Source organism: Dermacentor variabilis, chromosome 2 (genome assembly GCF_050947875.1).
Source record: "Dermacentor variabilis isolate Ectoservices chromosome 2, ASM5094787v1, whole genome shotgun sequence".
NCBI classification, from domain to species: Eukaryota; Metazoa; Arthropoda; class Arachnida; order Ixodida; family Ixodidae; genus Dermacentor; species Dermacentor variabilis.
Window position 1 is genome coordinate 36,839,054 of NC_134569.1, and position 20,255 is coordinate 36,859,308.

General features: G+C 45.1%; 1 protein-coding gene across 1 annotated transcript in view; it reads right to left on the bottom strand.

Moving 5' to 3' along the window:
• Nucleotides 1-200: 200 nt before the first annotated feature.
• Nucleotides 201-20,255, bottom strand: part of LOC142571632 (lachesin-like) — a 222,864-nt gene continuing 202,809 nt past the window's right edge. The window contains exons 7-9 of the mRNA XM_075680141.1: nt 12,125-12,238; nt 4,656-4,742; nt 201-3,872 (exon numbers count right to left, since the gene is read on the bottom strand). Of these exons, the coding sequence (XP_075536256.1) occupies nt 3,778-3,872; nt 4,656-4,742; nt 12,125-12,238 (296 nt within the window). The 3' untranslated portion in view covers nt 201-3,777. The remainder of the gene's footprint in view (nt 3,873-4,655; nt 4,743-12,124; nt 12,239-20,255) is intronic.

Consider the following 20,255-nt stretch of genomic DNA (forward strand, 5'->3'; position numbering starts at 1 on the left):
CTCTTATGTTCTATTCGAGAATGATTGGCCTGTGCAAACGCGTATGGCCTTGTAACACTCTTCTTCAGCAACGATGGCTGACCGAGTGTTTCCATTCTCCTTCTCTCTATGCCGTATCGTTAATTATCCCGTCTCGCATTAAAGTAAAAAAAAATAGTGCTAACGAACAAGCAAGTAAGTACACAGAAGCATTCTTGATGTCATAAAAAAGAAAGATGGACTCCCTTTATTGTACTCATTGACGTACGTTTGGCACTTCAGAAACAGAAATTACGCGGTTAGGCGCATGATAATATGTACATGTTCTCGCTGCCATCACCACCATCACCAGCAGCATCACAAGTACATTTCTGCTGGTTTCCTTGCTGCCATCATCGTCGTCGATTCACTGTTGAGCTTCTGTGCGAGTACACAAGTGTATGTTATATACAAGAAACCTTGACACCGTCCACACATGCGGAATTACCGATGCTGCGCAAATCCTGATGGGAAAATTATCAACTGTTTCGGTAAGCTCGATAGTCCACATTTTATTTCAAATTTCAAAGCTGAAATTGCAGTAAGCTAGGAGAAATGGGTGAAAACGCCAGCGAACTTTGTTGTTCTCGTTTTTTAATCTGCAGCGTATTCACTGCAACGGCAGTCGGGCGCACGATATGCCGTCGATAATATCAGAAAAATTAATAAGTTTCCTTGTTGTTCTGTATAGAACAGGCGCAGGTATTATGATTATTATGTTTCTTCCCTAACGGTCACCGACATTTTATGACCATTGCATTTACTTAGGTGGTGGGTTGTCTAACAAATGTCAATGCAATCATCTTCCAGCGTTCTTTTTTCTAAATTCGGCTTTGATCTTATATTACGGCTAACTTTCGGAAGCGTAATTTTGGGTAAACATATGCATGCAGCATGCGAGCAGTTCTGTGTGCGTGGAGCGATCGAATGGCCAGCTGCTATGTATGTGTATATGTGGTAAGGGTAAGCAACTTTATTCAAAATTTTATCTCCCTCACCCCACCTCTTCCACCTACCCCAAATAAATAATAAGCTTGAACTGAATGTTGACATACATGAATTCTTAAGATGAACATGTTTTAAAGCTGATTTCCTAAGCCAGGAATGTTTACACACCATACATCATGCTTAATTTCCAAAACACGTGATAGAATGAAAGTTTCGTGGGCTCAAAACAGAAAAGAAAGCATCTAAGACGTCACAGGATCAATTACACTGTCTGCGAATTCTTAAGGGTACTGGTCTGGTATCCAACTGTTGGGACGGCAGTATGTGAAATAGAGTTGTGACGTCTTTATTCCTCGACAAGCGATAACGTTAAGACGTGCATTCTGCATGCGTTTTATTCTACACCGACGGTGTATCGAGTATGCGCACTGCAATTGCAGCGAAGTGGTTAGCGAACCCAGCTATCCTGATTGTTTCTTCGGGTCATGATGAACTTGTAAAGCCATAATGTGATTGCTATTGACCTGATTTCCTTACTGGAAACCACAACTAGCTTCCGAGTACCTTCACATTTTCGATGTAGCACAAATAAAAAAATCTAAGTATGTTGTTTGGTAATTGAGTGCTACTTTTTTTCCTGGCATTAATAGTAAGTAGACAGAGACGACACCAACTTTGTCGCATTATACCAACGACCGTGGCGTAGAAGGTAATTATAGTCCACATTTTGCTTTACCGGCAACATCAAACGCGCGCTGTCGTGTCTATCCCGTCCTATAGGAACATCGTGTTTTTCTTTATGTTGGATTCGGGCATGCTTAATACGCCGAGTACATTCTCAGTCGTTCACATTGTACAACGCTTTCTGGGTTTGGGTTCTCTTCTGATTTCCGCAAGTCGCACCCAGATAAACACCCTACAGCGAATCGCATGTGCGCTTGCGCATTACTTCTCTCAGTCTCATTAACATAAAGAACATATTACCTATAGATGCGTGCTTCAGCAGTGTTAGTGAATACTGTTAGTGAATACTGTCTCCTATATCTAGCGAACTCAGCCACTTCTGACATTATATTTGCTGTTAAGCAAATATAATGTCAAGAGTGGCTGCGTATTTTTTAAGCAATTTCTATTATACTGTAAAAGCATCCAGAGAAATATATATTCAGCAAAAAGTGAATATGAATTACCCAACAACCGCAGTTTTTCTAAAGTGATAATTAAAGGAAAATGTGATAGAGCGCAACATACCAAGAAAGTGACAAGCAACTTAATTAAAGTTACTGCATTTGACCGGTCCAAAGAGCTGCACGTTTCAGTTTAGTGTCATGGAAAGGTATGTTTGAGAGTCAACACCACTCTAACGGAATTACATCATTGCACTCAGTGTTTACTAGGAAAAACAAACACACTAAGCCCCTGGGTTCACTTAAGTGCCAAACTCCACTCTGCTAATGAATTTTTTTCTTCTTCCCTTCAGTGTGCAAGAATACTGATATCAACTGCAGTTGCCGCCGGAGTTGCGTTATTTGTTATAGGTTGTACATGCTCACTTTGCATGCGTGACAGTGGTTCTAAAGCTGCTAAAGTGCGCTGCGAAATGACAACATTGTTTTGATTGATATACTACTTATCTACGATACTTCCTGAATGCGTACTTGCAAAGCGATAACTTGATAAAGAGAATAAAATCGTTACGGACAGAAGGCTACGAAGTGCCTCTACCGTCGTTGATGCCTAAAGTAAGAGTGATTGATGACTATCTGTCGCTCACGACTGGCTGCGGCAGATATGAATGATTAAGTATGCATTTGATAGACAATAGAAAAAAGAGTTTAAGAAACAGAATGGCGATTTGAACCCGCCAGTTCATTTGAACTCTTTGTGAAGCTGGAACGCTTAGAACGTGACTGTGAACACTACGCCGAAAAAATGAAAGCACTGAAAATGGACATGACCTTCACGTGCTTACCCACAGCCTCGCCATAGAAACGTTTCTATAGCCGATCTTTTGTTCATTTTTTAGAGTTCTGGAATAAGATGAGGTTCCTAATGAAACAGCATTGCAATGTTACCGGTGACCTCATTACAGTGCCAATTTAAAAGCTTCCAATGGAAGGCGGCTGTGGAAAATTCTTGTTAGGGACACATATTTCCCGACCTAGGTTGCTTTATGGTGCACTCAACTGAAAGTCGATTGCTTATGTTGCGTGAAACTGTACCTAAAGTGTTCCTTACAGTGTTCTTGGCTAGTTGCAGAATCGCTACGTACGTAAACGGTAGTTTGGGCCCAACATAACCAGTAACAACCACGACAAATGCGCCTCACCGTCGCCCTTTATACGAAGAGAGAAAAGAAAAACGACGCTACGGGTAAATGCTAACACCCAAGCTCGTGTCAAAAACACTTCGCAGAGCTTGAACCGAGATAATCGCGTATGCCGCCCAAATGTGCTGGGCGCGCCCACGGATGCAGTCGTTCACGTGCGGAATGCGGACCAGCGCGAAAGCGGGCAAACAAAAGCTCGAGAAGAAAAGAAAAAAAAAAGGCCAGTTCGCACAGCAGTACGGCAATGTCCGTCCTCTGTTTCGCTGCTTCGGGGAATTGCCTCGCGTCACGAAAGATTGGTGGCGATGTCCCGTTCGATTTCAGTTGAGCCGTTGGCGCGCCGTGTTGCCTCCCGTGTCGTTGCCGCAATCGGGGGCCCATCACCCGGAGTGGCGCGGTTTGAGTCCCCCGCAGCGAGCGTGGCGACCAGCGCCACAAGAGTCGCGTTTCCGACGCACGTTCAAGGGGGATGCCGCAACACGTCACGACAGGGCCGACACGAAGCCGATGACGAGAAGCAGCGACGTGGACAGAACTGAGCTCTTCAGGTGCGTTGAGCTACCGTGCAGCTGCAAATCTGCGGAAGTGAGAACAAAGAGGATCAACGGTATAGTAAGCGAGAGGATGAGTGAAATCGGGGTGAGGCTAAAGAAATAATAAGTGCCTCAGAAGCCATACTACAAGAGTATAATGAATATTTGTGATTCAAAATCAAAACAAGCATCTTTCTTTAAAGTGCTCACAAAGGATTGCGTCAACGTTAGAAAAAAAATCACTCATTTGTGTGTATATATATATATATATTACTAAATTTCACCAAGAAGTCAGAAATGTAAGCAGAAAAAGAAATGTAAACGTAGCCACAACAAAGCCCCCACAGCGAACCACCTGTACCTAGGCAACGTGGCAGGAAAAATCAGATTGGGTGCGCGATTCAGAGACACCCACATAGAACGCATTTCTGACGCATATTTAACAGAGGGGCAGTATGCGTCGGTGCGGCTATTTTCGTTGGGCGCGATGACTGTGCCTGACGCCTTCTCCGCGCTGAACCTTTGCGGTGAATATACGCGACATTTTCATACAACTGCGAAGCGAAGGTGTTACTTATGACGAAATATGAATTCACCACGAAAATTCAACGTGTTTTATTACGTAAACATATTTTGCTAATTGTTCTGGATTTTTGTCAAAATTTTATTGCTTACAAAGGTGGTGGTGTAACGTCTCTCTTGATCTAATAAGTTCCACCAAAGTAAATGATTACTTTAATGAGTTTTATGCAGCCCTTTGTTGGCACACAAGCACGCCCAAAAAGTACCCCTCAAGCAAACGAGAGAAATGCATAAAACACGCTCACCTCCAATTTTCACAACAGCCGGTGTGTAAGATGGCCGCTGGTCTCTGGAAGCCTCAGAGAGATCTTGTGGTTTGGTTGTGACCACGGCTGAATTGAAACATAATAAATTGGAAAATATGAGGTTACACATTATTTGTCAAGCTCATAGCCACAGAATTTCTAACTGAAAGGGTTTTTATGATTTATAAATTTAAGACCACTCTCCGTGTTCAACTATACAAAGCTAACTTAATGTAAATCATTCGTGCGTATACCAGAACACAGATAATGATTCTACGCAACAAAAATTTTAGCTATAATAAAGTACTTGTTTGATAAAGTTAATGAATGCTGTCTTGTCTAATGCACACGCCGCAGAAAAAATGAATGTTAAATATCTCTTAAACACGAAGATAAATTAAGCAATCACAATGAGAAGATAAGGTTACTATCTGTTTCGTCACTTTCCTGCGCGGTTCAGAATAAAAAAACAGTTGAAGAACCTTTACTCAAAAGACGGTTTTCAGTTATGTACTGCGTGATTCCGCTACAATAATAGAAATACCAGCTAAGGGAATTTTTACCCGACGAAAAACAATAAATTCTAGTTTGAATTTCAGAATTTATGGAATATAGTGCGCAGCCTGTCATTAAATAGTAATAGTTTTTAGCTGAATTGATAGGCATTTTGGTGAGTAAGTATGACAAATCTGGTAGAAATAAGTTTCTGCCCCATATGTCAGCAGCGGTAAAATGCACTGATTGTACACCTTGTTTTTCAATGATAATAGTAAGCTTCCAGTCAGTAGCTGACAGTATCTGCCGTATGCGTTCCAACCCGCTTTTATACTTCTGTAAATTTTCTTCGCATGATCAGGGTTGCCTGTCAGTAATTGACCTAGGTAAACGTACTCCTTCACTGATTCTAAAGGCTCACTGGCGATCCTGAACTACTGTTCCCTTGCCCGGCTACTCATCATGATCTTTGTCTTCTGCATATTAATCTTCAACCCCACTCTGATACTCTCTGCTAAGCTCCTCAATCATTTGTTGTAACTCGTCCCCTGTACTGCTGAACAGAACAATGCCATCTGAAAATCGAAGGATGCTGAGATATTCGCCGTTAATTCTTACTCTTAAGCCTTCCCAGTTTAATAGCTTCAATACTTCTTGCAAGCACGCAGTGAATAGCATTAAAGAGGTTGTGTCTCCTTGCCTGACCCCTTTCTTTATAGGTAACTTCCTACTTTTCTTGTGGAGAATTAAGGTAGCTGTGGAATCTATGTAGATGCTCTGCAAGATATTTGCGTAAGCGTCCTGTACTCCCTGATTACGTAATGCCTCTATGAGTGCTGGTATATCTACTGAATCAAATGCCTTTTCGTAATCTATGAACGCCATATAGAGAGGGTGATTGTACTCTGCAGATTTCTCAATTACCTGATTGATGACATGGATGCGATCCATTGTAGGGTATCCCTTCTGAGACCTGCCTGTTCCCTTGGTTGACTAAAGGCCAGTATGGCCCTTATTCTATTCCGAGATTATTTTGGTACATATTTTATATAATACTGGGAGTAAGAATGTTAGGCGTTACGTTAAGAGACAGGAAGAGAGCGGTGTGGATCAGGGAGCAAACATGGATAGCCGATATTCTAATTGACATTAAGAGAAAGAAATGGAGCTGGGCAGGTCAGGTAATGCGTAGGTTAGGTAACCGGTGGACCATTAGGGTTACAGAAAGGGTGCCAATAGAAGGTAACCGCAGTCGAGGACGGCAGAAGACTTTTGTGGGGTGATGAAATTTGGAAATTTGCAGGTGCTAGTTGGAATCGGTTGGCGCAGGACTGGGGTAATTGGAGATCGCAGGGAGAGGCTTTCGTCTTGCAGTGGACATAAAATAGGCTGCTGCTGCTGCTGCCAGTGCTGCTGATGATGATAATGGCTTCTTAAATTTCTGTCATCCTGAAACTGCAGGAGAAGTTGAATATTTGTGCGACCATTGTAGTATTTCACATAATTTGGTGCCCTGTATGCCGAAAAAGGCTGTGATTGTTTACAAGTCTATGTTATCTAGCCATCTTGCATGATTTCTTATACTTTATACTAGCTAAATATATTCGGCTAGTCGTTGCATAAATTTATGACATCAGAGCGAACCAGTTCGGGAATAGGTAGGTATAGTCTACAACGGAAGGATGGTATCCATTGTGCAGAAAGGCTCGTGTCCGCAAAGAAGAAAGAACGGGGAAAATTGCGTGTGGTCTGTGTGGCGATATTATAACAGTACGTCACGAAGGGTAAAATACGGTCCCAATTGGTCTGGTCAGATGCGACGTCCATGGCTAATATGTCGCCAATAGTGCGGTTAAAGCGCTCAGTCATCCGTTAGTTAACGGGTGCTATGCAATAGTGCTACGGTGAATTACGTGTCATTCCTTGAGTAGGGCTGCTATAACGTCAGTGAGAAAGACACGGCCTCTTTCGCTCAGGAATTCTCCGGGGCTCCATGGCGAAGTATGATGCTATGCAGAAGGAACCAGGCAACATCACGCGCAGATGCGTTAGGCAGGGCCGAAGTTTCTACGTAGCGCGTAAGATGGTCTATCATCACAATCACCGAGCGGTTGTCATCTGAAGTACTCTGAAGGGGTCCATAAAGATCAACCCCGACGCGGTCAAAGGCACGTCCTGAACAAGGCAATGGTTGCATTGGAGCAACTGGGGGACGAGGGGTATTCTTGCGGCATTGGCAAGCGAGGCAGCAGCGGACATATTGGCGGACGAATTGGCACATCCCGCCCAGTAATAACGGAGTCGCAGGCGCGCGTGTGTTTTTAGTACTACCGCACATGCGCATTGCGGGTCATCGTGGAACGCTGCACATATGTCCGAACGTAGGTGCCAAGTAACCACGAGTAACCATTTGCGCCCATCCAAGAGTTAGTTGAGGCGGTATAGGAGCCCGTCACGAATGGATAAGTGGTGTGCTTGGCGACGAAATGCACGGCCAGAAGGCGCTGGTGGGTGTGACAGAAAAGCCGTCATAGCAACAATTCATTGATCCTCCTGCTGCTCCGAAAGTATGTCTGTGGCGGTGAGGGAGGAGTTGAATATTCGTACTTTCTGATAATTGGGCTGGCCTGACACTGAGGAGCGAGGCAAGGCATCCGCGACGGGATGTTTTAGGTCAGAGTGGAAAATCACTCGAATATCGTAATCTTCAAGGCGGAGCGCCCATCGAGCGAGGCGACATAAAGGATCTTTCAACGACGACAGCCAGCATAGTGCATGGTGGTCAGTTATGAGGTCGAACAGGTGGCCGTAGAGGTAAAGTTTAAATCCAGTTGCGGCCAAATGATAGCCAGGCATTCTTTTTCTGTAACGGAATAGTTTGCTTCCGCTTTCGTGATTGCGCGGCTAGCGAAGGCAACGACATATTAATCGAAGCCAGTCTTTCGTTTTGCAAGAAAAGCGCCAATGCCGACGCCACTGGCATCCGTGTGCATTCCTGTCGGTGCGCTTGAGTTAAAATGTCGGAGGATCGGTTGGAAGACGACGCAGCGTCGTGAATGCGGCATCACAAACTGGCGGCCATGCCAAGAAGTCGTGGTTACCAGCGAGAAGCTGCGTCAACGGCGATATTGTTGATGCGAAGTTGCGGATGAAACGATGAAAGTAAAAGCATAATCCGATGAAGCTGCGAAGCTTTTTTTGTGGTCTTTTGTCGTGGGAATTCGGCGACAGCTTGGAGTTTGGTTGAATCTGGCAGCACACCATCTTTCGAAACAACGTGGCCAAGGATGACTAGCTGAGGGCGGCGAAGCGACACTTCTTTAAGTTGAGCTGGAGTCCAGCATCGGCGAGGCAATTGAGCACGCATTTGAGTCGAGGCAGGTGAGAATAAAAGTCTGGGGAGAAGATGACAATGTACTCGAGATCACAAAGGCATGTCTGCCATTTGAGGCCCCGGAGGACGTTAGCCATCATTCTTTCAAACCTTCCATTTGCCTTACACAGGCCAAAGGGCATCACGGTAAATTCATATAAGCCGTCAGGCGTAACGAATGTCATTTTCTGGCGATGTGCCTCAGGCACCAGGACTTGCCAATAACCGGATCGTAAGTCCAAGGACGAAAAGAATTCAAGCCCTTGGAGGCAGTTCAGTGCGTCGTTGATACGGAGAAGAGGATATACATCTTTCCGGGTTACTTTGTTGAGTGACGATAGTCCACACAAAAGCGAATTGTCCCATCTTTCTTTTGACCAGCCTTAGCGGAGATGCCCAGGGAGTGTGTGATCGCTGTATCACGCCGCGTTGGAGCATGTTTCCTACGTGCTCATCGATGACACGGCGCTCCGTCGCAGACACATGGTCTGGACGTTAGCGTAGAGGCGCATGGCTGCCTGTGTCGATGTGATGAATGACTGCGGAGGTACGCCCGAAACATTGTTGCTGGAGGTCGAAAGAAGCTCGAAATTGGTTAAGGAGGTCGACGATCTGCGTGCGCTGACTCGGAGTGAGGTTGGGATCAATAGACGGAGCAAACGTTTAATCACATCAGGACGCAGACGAAGAGACAAAGAAGAGCCATGGCGTCAACCTGAAGAGTCGAGTCGTCAGGCACATCCAAGACAGAGCTCGTGTCGAATTCGTCAGCAAAACCGAAGCATTCGCCATGATGTAAGTTTGATGGACACGAAAACGGATTCGAAACGTAAAGTGCGCTGGTGCCCTGGTGAAAGGGAAGGAGGGCGAAGGGAAGGCAAGAAGCGATGGCAGCATGCAGCAAGTTGAAACGGCGCGAAAAGAACTGTGGAATCGTTAAAAAAAGCAGCACAGGAAATGGACACAACGGCGGAAGAGAAAGGAGATATGTCAGTGTCGGTGGCGACGAACACTCGAGCAGAAGGTAGAGACAAATCTTCAGAAAGACTGCCGCAAAATGGGGTCAGCGCAAGCTCTGCACGAGCATAATCAATAACAGCGTGAAGAGACTAGAGGAAATTCCATCCTAGAATGATGGCATGAGAGCAGCGGGGAAGAACAACAAACTAAATGTGGTATAAACTGCATTGTATGGCGGCACAGACGGCACATGTTCCTAGAGGCTCAGTTGGCTCAGCGCTTGCCGTACGTAGCGAAATCGAAGAAAACGACGCCGCGACTTCTCGGAGCGTACGGCGAAGCTGGTCGGCAATCACGGACACTGCGGCACCCGTGTGGACAAGCGCGCGAACGGCGATATCTTCGGCATAAATTTCAATGACGTTCACAGGGAATAAACTTGGGCTTGAGCAGTTCGAAGAGATCGGAGTTCTTGCCTTCGGAACTGCGCCTTTTAGTTTTCCTCCTCAGCTGGAGGGCGGCGGACGATGAGGGACAGGGAACGTCGACGAGGAGATGGAGACCTACGAGTGTTGAAGATTTGGGGAATAGGAGACGAGGGAGCGAAGTGCGGAACTGGTAGCCCATAGCGGGACTGGGAGTCAGGAGCATTCCTTTGTAGTCTCGCAGTATCGGGAGGATACCAACCCCGCCGGCAGCAGCACCGTGCCACGTAGCCAGCAAAGCCACCCACGAAGTAGATCGGCCGGTTGTCTTGGGTACGCCACGGATTATCAACCTAGGTTGGGCTGCAGAATGCTGAGCCGGGCGTAGGGGCTGCGGAGGCGCGCAGAAGCCGCTTATGGGCAAGCAGTTCACAGCTGCAGAAGTCGAGGCGTAGAAACCGCTTGTGAGCGTGAAATTCGCAACTTCAGACAGGTTTTGGCCTAGCGACCATGGCAACATACGCGAGCGGAACCGGCGCTGGCGGTGGCTGATTAGCGAGAGGTAGTACGTCGCTAACTTGTTAATGTATGACCCGTTCCAGTTCCGGGGACAAAGAGGACTCGGACGACTGGGTAGGAGGCAGCAGTAACAGTTGAAGCGCGACTTCCTCGCGAACGAATTGTTTGATTTGGTCGAGTAATGGGGAGTGGGCGGGAGCAGCACTGTAACTGTAGGTTAGGGCCGAAACCGTGTCACCCGGCGCGGCAGCTCGGCGCGTAGTAAGGCGTTGTTTGCGGAGCTCATCGTAGCTCTGGCACAGGATAATTACCTCGTCAACCGTTTGAGGATTTTTCGCCTAGAGCATTTGGAAGGCCGTCATCCTCTATGCCCTTCAGGACATTCTTTATCTTTTCAGCGTCGGGCATAGCGGGATTAATGCGCCGGCAAAGGTTAACTACGTCTTCAATGTAGCTGGGGAAGTTTGCACCCTTTTGCTGAGCGCGAATACGTAAGCATTGTTGTGCGCGAAGCTTGCGCACAGCAGGGCGACCGAAGACTTCTTTGGAAGAATTCGTAAATGCTGTACGGATGCAAAGGTTGGATTCATGATTCCGGAACCAGATATTAGCGGCTCCAGAAAGATGGAACATGACGTGACGCTATCATCAGTTCAGCTGTGTCATCCCATTTGTAATGCGCACTCACGCGGTCGTATGACGAGAGCCTATCCTCCACGTCATGGTTATCTCTGCAACTGAAGATTTAAGGATCTCGTTGGCGTAGAGCACCGGAGCAGACGACATGCGATGCCTGGGGAGGATGGGGCTGCGCAGCGTCCTCAGACATGGCAGAAACAGTTACGGAGCGTCCGGCCGCGAAGTTCCAGGTTTTTAAGGGGCCCAGAACCTCCACCAAATTCAAGAGGCCTTATAGCTTAATTGATGAAGCCCTCAAAGAGTAGAGCACCGCAGCAAGAGGTCACACAGCTTAGGCAACACAGGAACAAGGCTTCGAACAACTCGTTCTCGTCGTCTTTCACAGAGCAGTGCATGCTGCTCTTCTTCTCCAGTACAAATCTTACACCATTTGCATATTTGTTAACGTAGAGAGCGTTTGCTTTCATTTAACCGTACGTTGTTTTCTTATTTTGGAGGGGTGCAGTCTGTGCGCCAAGTTTCTCCGAATGTACATTGAATTCTTATCACTTGTTTGCTGTTTTTCATAGTAAAGATAATATACACGTAACTGTATTTTTTAAATCTCCAATACTCTGCATTTTCTAAGTAACTACTGTCCTACTTCACATTCATCGTTTATATAACTTCCTGTCGCCTGGTCCCAATACAGCCTGGTGCTCTAACCCCCTTCAGTAAATTTATCGGTATTTTGGCTCATAAAGCAAAGGACATTGATTGATTGATTGATTGATTGATTGATTGATTGATTGATTGATTGATTGATTGATTGATTGATTACTGTGTCAGGGGTCTCGAATACGCTGGTAACGGTACTAACTTTACAGAAAGAAAAACATAAATGAAATAATATAACTTGAGCTGCTTTCAGCGAGTGCTACTAACCAAGTCGAGATGTGGACTGCGATGCTTTTATTCGCACTGTCTTCCGAAATCGGCGTGCGCGTCGTTGCTTCCCGACTCATCGAAAGATGAGAGAAGTTAGCGACCTGCATTGTTGAGTGCTCGGAGACACTCACCCCGATCGCTGGGCCTTGTCAGGGAGTTTCGCATTTGGCCGTTGCGCAATTTTTCCGATTTCGCTCGAAACGCCTCGGGCGAGTGGGACGTGGACGACGAGCTGGCTGGAATCTCTGCAGCATAAGAAGAAAAGCAGTGGCTTCCTGTCAGTATACTTGCGGAAATGCCTCTCTTCCAATAAATCCACTCTTTACTACTCATCACTGCCGGCCAAAGGTTATGGGCACTCAGTTATTTTTCTACCTTATTCCATCTAAGTACAGCGAAACGGCTCTTCCTGCCCGAGTATAGTCTTTATTGCCTATGAGAAAAAAGACACACGCAAAGAAAGTGTAGCGACTAACATTGCCTTTGTTAGCGCACTATATGTAATAGGGATGCACTACTTCTTAGAAAAGAAAATTGCAATAATTTATGAAATACTTATTCACGTTCTGCTGTGGAATTTAGTACTGCTAGTAACATCAGTCGTTCTCATCTTTGTGCCAATAAGTGCCGTTTTTAATCATATTGAACGAAGGGCAACAGGTGAATCGATAAAATGTCCGACAAAAGCGTTACAGCAACTTAAACGATGTAAACAAACGGGGTAATACTGCGGGAGCGCTTTTTTTTAAATCGATACCCCCAATGAAGCTGCAGAAAAGTGAACGAGTCGATAGCAAGTAGATCAGCAATGGGCGTTATCGTGACGTCACCGAAAAGAAGAGGGCTTAGAAAGGGCAACACGTTGTCCAACAACATATGGCCAAACGTAATAACTCTTCGTAGCCAAAATAATGCTTGCTCATGTAAATAATGTTCTAACTCATTGAGCAAATATGTACTTGTTTGAATGGTAAATGTATTTTTGTATATTTGACCAGCTACTAGCCACATAGGCTGTTGGTCCAACTATCTTTGTATGCATTCCTCGAATTGTTTAAATAAATCACATTGATTGATTGATTGATTGATTGATTGATTGATTGATTGATTTTTTATTTATTTATTTATTTATTTATTTATTGATATAACGTGATGTTGTTGCTTCAGAAGAATCTCTTGGTGCCTTGAACAGCTGGCCTGTCTGTGGTTAAAGAAACTATAAAGATAGAAAAACACGCCTATTGAAGCAATTCTATGTTTTTGTTCTTTTCATTGATAAAGGGTTTTAAGGAAGGCTCAAGATAAATGATAGTTTAAGATTCTTGAATCCTTAGGCAACGTCAGACCAATGTAGGATTTGATGCACGAGATGATGAAAGCACCTGACATTTAAAGACAAAGTTACAGTTATTAATGAAAGATTAGAAAAGCATGATGGTCATTGTCTGTGCAGAATGCCAATGCAGAATCTATTAGCCTCTGTCTATACCAAAGTGTTAAAAAGTTACTCTTTACAACAACGCTTCAAAATAACGATTGTGCGAGACAGTTTCAATTGCTCTTTTCTTCTTGGTTTGGTTATGAGAGGACTTTGCGATGCAATAAAAAAAGCTTGTTTCACGGTTGCTACCTACATATATCTTGCGATTTATTAGTCTGTCATTATAACGTTCCATATGATTGTAAGATGCCTCAATTTCTTTTCAGGACGCAATTATAAAACTGATTAAAATTTGTAGTTTGTAACAATACCCTTCCTGTTTCTGAACATGTCAGCACCTCCATTTGATGACACAGGTGTATCATAACTGAAACGTGAATATAAGACATTTTGCTGTCTCAAAGAGCGTTACACCATCCACGTTCCGCTGTTTAAATTACATCGTACGCGGTCTACCTTATACATGCATGGCAAAGAGGATGTCGATATTACGCATGATTTGCGGAACTACTCGCTTTTTGCCATGGCAAAGAAAGGAGCTGCTGAACGTATTCATACAGCTATAGGCAACAACATTCTTTCCCTTGGCTCTATGCTTTGATTTTGGCCTGCTGCAGGTCTTGAAGAAAATAAGTTTATCGCCACGAAATCTTTTTAGATTACCTCGGTCACGTTTTCGAATGTATATTCCGCACTTAATTATTTAGTCTTAGGCCAGTTTAACTATTCTTCAACTTTCTGAAGTGTTTCCATTTATTGGTGCCAGTGCGTGATTATCTATATTATATTACCGTATAAATTAACGATAAATATGGGAGGGAAAAATATAGATGACGCCGTTTTGCTTCCGAACATTTTATTTGCGCTTCCAGTAAGCCTACCCATACACTTAGAAGAATAAGGCTTTACCCGGGTAAAAAAGATCAGTGCAAACTTTACGTGGTCTGGTAATTTGCGGGAACTGGAGGTGACGCTAATCTAGACGCTTAGTATGGTCGTCTTTAAACGAGTTCCTCGCGCGTAATGTCGCCGGCAACGTCAGTGGTAATCAGAAGTCAATGCCCGATATCTTGGCTGTCTACTCTGCAACGAACAACAGCGAAGTCTCTGGCTGTGAAGCTCTTGCGCGCTTACGCCACGACATGGACGAAACCCTGGGACAGCTCCTAACTATTCCTTTCGATTACGCCGGGAAGGCACCTCCTACGCCGACAGCCACCTACCGTCAACGCACACGCCGCTCCTTCAGCGCGACGACTGGGTTTTCCCTGGAGACACCGTATCTTAGTTGACTGCGGGATACGGAGATTAGTGTTGCGGAAGACTGGCGTTTCGCTGGGCGGCCGCACTTGCGCAAAGATACGAGCGGCGCGACGGCGTGGTCTCCCAGTACACGTTTATTGCGAAACTGGGGCCGTATGGGACGACTAACACCGTTCAGGGAACTACGGCAGAGCAGGTGGCATGGCTTGGTTGACTTGGTTAGCGAGGACACGGTGGTCCCGTTAGCGCTGTGCTATACTCACGCTAGAGGACGCTCAAAAAGCAATTGTCAGTTGTACACGCCGAGACGCTGTTGTACGCTAGTGCCTATTCGTACTCCAAGTCGCTAAGCGCCATAATGAGATGTACATGAAAGACGATAGGAAAGCAACAGCACAAATAGTTGGTTGATTGATATCCACTTTGAGTGGCTCGTAGCCACTATGAGGGATTGGACACGTATGGGTTGAGTTAGGAAAATAATTTGTTGAATCCAAAAGGAAAGTCTAATGAGAAATGTTGAACACATAAACAATAAATAAAATAAGATAAAGATTTAGGCATTCAGCAAGCAAATCACCCCGATTCAGTTGTGAATTACCAACAGCTGCACCGACATCTCTGTGACAGGGTCCTAGACAGGAGGCTCTTGAATATAAAGTGTCGAGAATAGCAAGATTAAATCCAACAGTGTGAAATCGTCTTTTTAAAATATGTTTCGTTAATGATGAGCAATGGCAGCATGATAAGAAGTGTTCTATTCTCCCATCCCCACCACAATATGAGCACAAGAAGGGTGCCAGACAAGATCTATGCAGATAATAGTGTAATGTAGGTACATGACAGGCGGAATTTTGTAAACAGGACTTGAAATTTTCTATTTCGACAGTAAGTCTCCAAGGTAACATGAGGTGCCAATAATCAGTTAAGTACTTCTGTATTTGGCCTTCTTCTCGCCTTTATTTGTCACTAGGACGTTCCGGCAACGAAGATCTCATGGGCGAGTGTTTTGTTTAATAAAAAAGCAATCTAATAATACATAAACGATATCGTTATTTATTAATCTGCTTCCTGGTATTGGAAACCCTGCCAACTATTGGCGGCAATCTTCCTGCAAAATTTGCGATCTCTCATGAGGAGGAAGAAATGAGACGATTTAGCACTACAACCAATACTCCGTGGTGTGTAGGATACGTGATATATGAAACAACAGCTGTTTCGGCGGTGGCATGCTGGACGGGCAAACGATCGATCGATCGATCGTTCGTTCGTTCGTTCGTTCGCTCGTTCGCTCGCTCGCTCGTTCGTTCGTTCGTTCGTTCGCTCGTTCGCTCGCTCGCTCGTTCGTTCGTTCGTTCGTTCGTTCGTTCGTTCGTTCGTTCGTTCGCTCGCTCGCTCGTTCGCTCGTTCGTTCGCTCGCTCGCTCGCTCGCTCGTTCGCTCGTTCGTTCGTTCGTTCGTTCGTTCGTTCGTTCGTTCGTTCGTTCGTTCGCTCGTTCGTTCGTTCTTTCGTTCGTTCGTTCGTTCGTTCGTTCGCTCGCTCCCTCGCTCGCTCGTTCGTTCGTTCGTTCGTTCGTTTGTTCGTTCGTTCGTTCGTTCGTTCGTTCGTTCGTTCGTTCGTTCGTTCGTTCGCTCGCTCGTTCGTTCGTTCGTTCGTTCGTTCGTTCGTTCGTTCGCTCGTTCGTTCGTTCGTTCGTTCGTTCGTTCGTTCGTCCGTTCGTTCGTTCGTTCGTTCGTTCGTTCGTTCGTTCGTTCGTTCGTTCGTTCGTTCGTTCCATCTATCGACTAATTGAGTGAGTGAATGAGTGAGTGAGTGAGTGAGTGAGTGAGTGAGTGAGTGAGTGAGTGAGTGAGTGAGTGAGTGAGTGAGTGAGTGAGTGAGTGAGTGAGTGAGTGAGTGAGTGAGTGAGTGAGTGAGTGAGTGAGTGAAACATTCGCATCAAATATGATGGCAGCTTCTTGTGAACGCTTACAATTACCTCTAGTAAATAAAGATTTCTGAACTTAGAAAGCCAGCCTTTCTGGGGCACCTTGTCCCTGTTTATAGACCGTTTTTTCGTAGGCGCCGCCATATTGCGAACGCAGTGGCGCCGCCTATGAGCAGCGCCATACTGGCTTGGGTGAAAGCGGTCTTTTGCATGGCAGGTATACGCTTGGCGGCAGTTTCTGGCGTTTGTTTTCGCAGTCGTGCGGTCTGTTTAGTATGGCGTGCGTCTTCTACGTAGTAAATGGTTCTGTGAGACGTGCTGAAGTGGTTTAAGGCATCATGGCCGGAATTTTCTCTGGCGTTGAGGTGGACAGAACACGCAACGCGATGTGTGCGCGCATACTCGAGTCTGCAATCAGCCTCGGAGATGAATTGTGTATTTCTGAATGTTCCAGTCACTAATGTGACCTTATTGCAGTATTATCCTCTATTTCTAAGCTGCGGAAACATACGCGACGATCATAACAGCGTGATCGTGGGTACCGTTCTGCTACGATAGGAGCTGTGATGTTATACTTTCGCAAGCGTTCAAACTGTTCGCTGCAGGTTACATTGCGTGACTACTTGGTTCGATGGGTGAGGTTTCCGCACCTGAATAAAATAGTTTTGGCAAGTGATAGCAGCATACCTTACAGTCTGAATTACGCTTGTCCAGCAAAGGGACTGTTTACGAACTGCGCGAGCGTCCTAAGCAGTGGTAAGTGCTGGATTAATATATCTTTGTTCTATATACCGCATGGTCCAAGCATACCGCATCAGCGGTTATATATTTATAAACGTTGTGCGGCGTGACTATGCGAGGCCCTATTGCGGCGTTAGCCCGGTTTCTCTTGCTTTTTCGAGAAAGAGGATTATAACCGAATTTCTTTTTCGGTTGTGTTTGTTCCGTTCACTACGACGCACTCACACGCATTACGGAAATTTTGTCCTCAAAAATAGGCATCGCATTCTTTTTATGCGATCCTTCATATATTATGGCTGTATGCAGGCAAAAAAGGCAATGCCGAAGCGCACAGCTTACATATGTACCATGCTGGTTCACAAACCGCAGTGATCGCTGTGTTGAGCAGCGCCATCGGCCTCATGCAGGAAGGCTAGCGTAGACATATGGTAATTTGAAGCCTACTAGACTTGAAATGCGCGAGAACGATGCCGGTGCATCACAAATATTTGACTGCGCCTGCCGCTTAGATGTTTCGTGGTTGCCTTAGGTTGGCCGTGCACGAGCATGCGCTCTTATGTTTATGCTTTGCTCCCTACGCCAAGCGATCAGATATTGAGCAGATTTACCATTTCATGCTGCTAATACAGAGACACCGGGTTTCTTTGTTGAATTAAAACCGATATAAGTAAAATAGTTCACAACACATACACACACCGCGGCTGATAATGTGCGTACACCGCGGCTTATAAAGCGCGTCACATTTCTGCGCTCCCAAAAGATATTTCCGCCTACTGTAGTTACCGATGCACCGAAAGGCTTCCCTGACGACCTTATATGAACGGACACGGCGTAAATTTCACAAAATACCATCTAAAACATCTCAAAATCGTTCCGCAGCTCGCGACAGCAATACTTTCAAGCAGCGCCGCGCCGGATCGCCCAAGCCAGAGAGGAGGAAAGGCTCTCCGCGCGCCCTATCCTCCTCGCCCGATGAAACGGTCTATAACCTTTACACCAGAGTGAACTTAGAAAGACATATTCAATAGTCGATTACAAGTGTAGAAGTGTTCCAGTATTTATATAAAAGTGCTCCCATATGCGTGTATCTGTGTGCCACACTTTCATTCACGAGAAGAAAGGGGGTTAAGCAAGGGGCCCGATTTTTATTGATCATATGATCAGAAGCCCACAAACAAAGACACCAAGGACAACACAGGGGAAATAACTTCTGCTTACCAATTGAAATAAAGAAATAAATCAATGGAATTGAAATTGGATAAAGAAACAACTTGCCGCAGATGGGGAACGATCCCACGTCTTCGCATTACGCGTGCGGTGCTCTACCACTGAACTACCACGGCGCCGCCTTACCATCCATTTTCTCGGGTATTTATGTGTTACTACTAGAACTAACGCTGGGAGTGTCAGCCAGCGACACCACTCACAAACCTTGGCGGCGGACATGGAACATCCTGTCTGCCACAGGCGTCACGAGCACGTGATCTTTTTGGGTGAAGGTAACTGGTGAACAAACCCACAAGTGCTTCCTGAAGGCATCAATGTTGCCGGATTCGAGAGCCTCGTTATGTAGTGAACGAGAAGAAAGGGGGTTAACTAAGGGACCCGATATTCATTAATCCTATCATGAGAAGTCAACCAAGACACCAAGGAGAACAAAGGGGAAATTACTTGTACTTACTAATTGAAATAAAAAAATTATAAATTAATAAAACATTGATGCCTTCAGGTTGCACGTGTGGGTTTATTGACCAGTTGCCTTCATCCAAAAAGATCACGTACTCGTGACGCCTGCGGCAGAAAGGATGTTCCACGTCCGCCACCAATGTTTGTGAATGGTGGCGCTGGCTAACACTCCCAAGGTTAGTTCTAGTAGTAACACATAAATACCTAAGAAAGTGGATGATAAGACGGCGCCGCGGTAGCGCAAGTGGTAGATAATCGCATGCCTAATGCGAAGACGTGGGATCGTTCCCCAGCTGCGGCAAGTTGTTTTTTCATCCACTTTCAATTCCATTAATTGACAATTTCTTTATTTCAATTAGTAAGTACAAGTAATTTCCTCTGTGTTGTTCTTGGTGTCATTATTTGTTGGCTTCTTATGATACACTTTCATTCAGCATCTTATAGCGCGTCCCTGCAGAATGTGGACTAAGAAATCTCCCAAGAAGCAGCATACATGCAAAGTTCAAAGCCGGAATGTTGAGCCAGTTGCTCCCAGCAACAAATTGAGACTTCTTTAGCACGTCAAAGAAGTGTTCCAAATGCCCTGATAGTATTTGAAGATTTCCCCCAGTGTTTCTAATAAGCTAACATCCTTGAAATTTTCATAAGACACGTATTTGATATGTCAAGTTTCATCACAATAACATTGACAGTTCTAAAGCCACACCCTGTGTAATATCCCACAAAACAATAAAGCGCATGGCAATATCTCATAACACGGCTTATTAGCCTACACATTTCAAATTGTTTAATTTCTCAAATTTTTGGTGCCCGGCTCGATATCTCCCCGGAGTTTTGTTGCGCTAGCGTTCACTATTTCTTTAAATAGCTTTCGAACGAACATTATCCACTGCACCTAGTCGCGTTATGAGCCTTGCTCTAAAACCAGGATAAACTACATGTCCCCTTATTAAAACATAATTCTACTACTTATAAAACTAGTTGCTTAACATGCATCATCGGTACTTCTTTATGCCTTATTCTGTGTTTCTTGCAACAAAGCCTCGAGAAGTGGACAGTGTTCTGTGACTCAAAACCAGTACTGCAACTCATCAGCATGAATGAGAGAACCGCATATAGCTCATCAATATGAATGAGAGAACCGCATATAGCCCTCTGGTTTATGATATCATATCTCTGCTTGCTGAGGCATCTCATTCCGGAC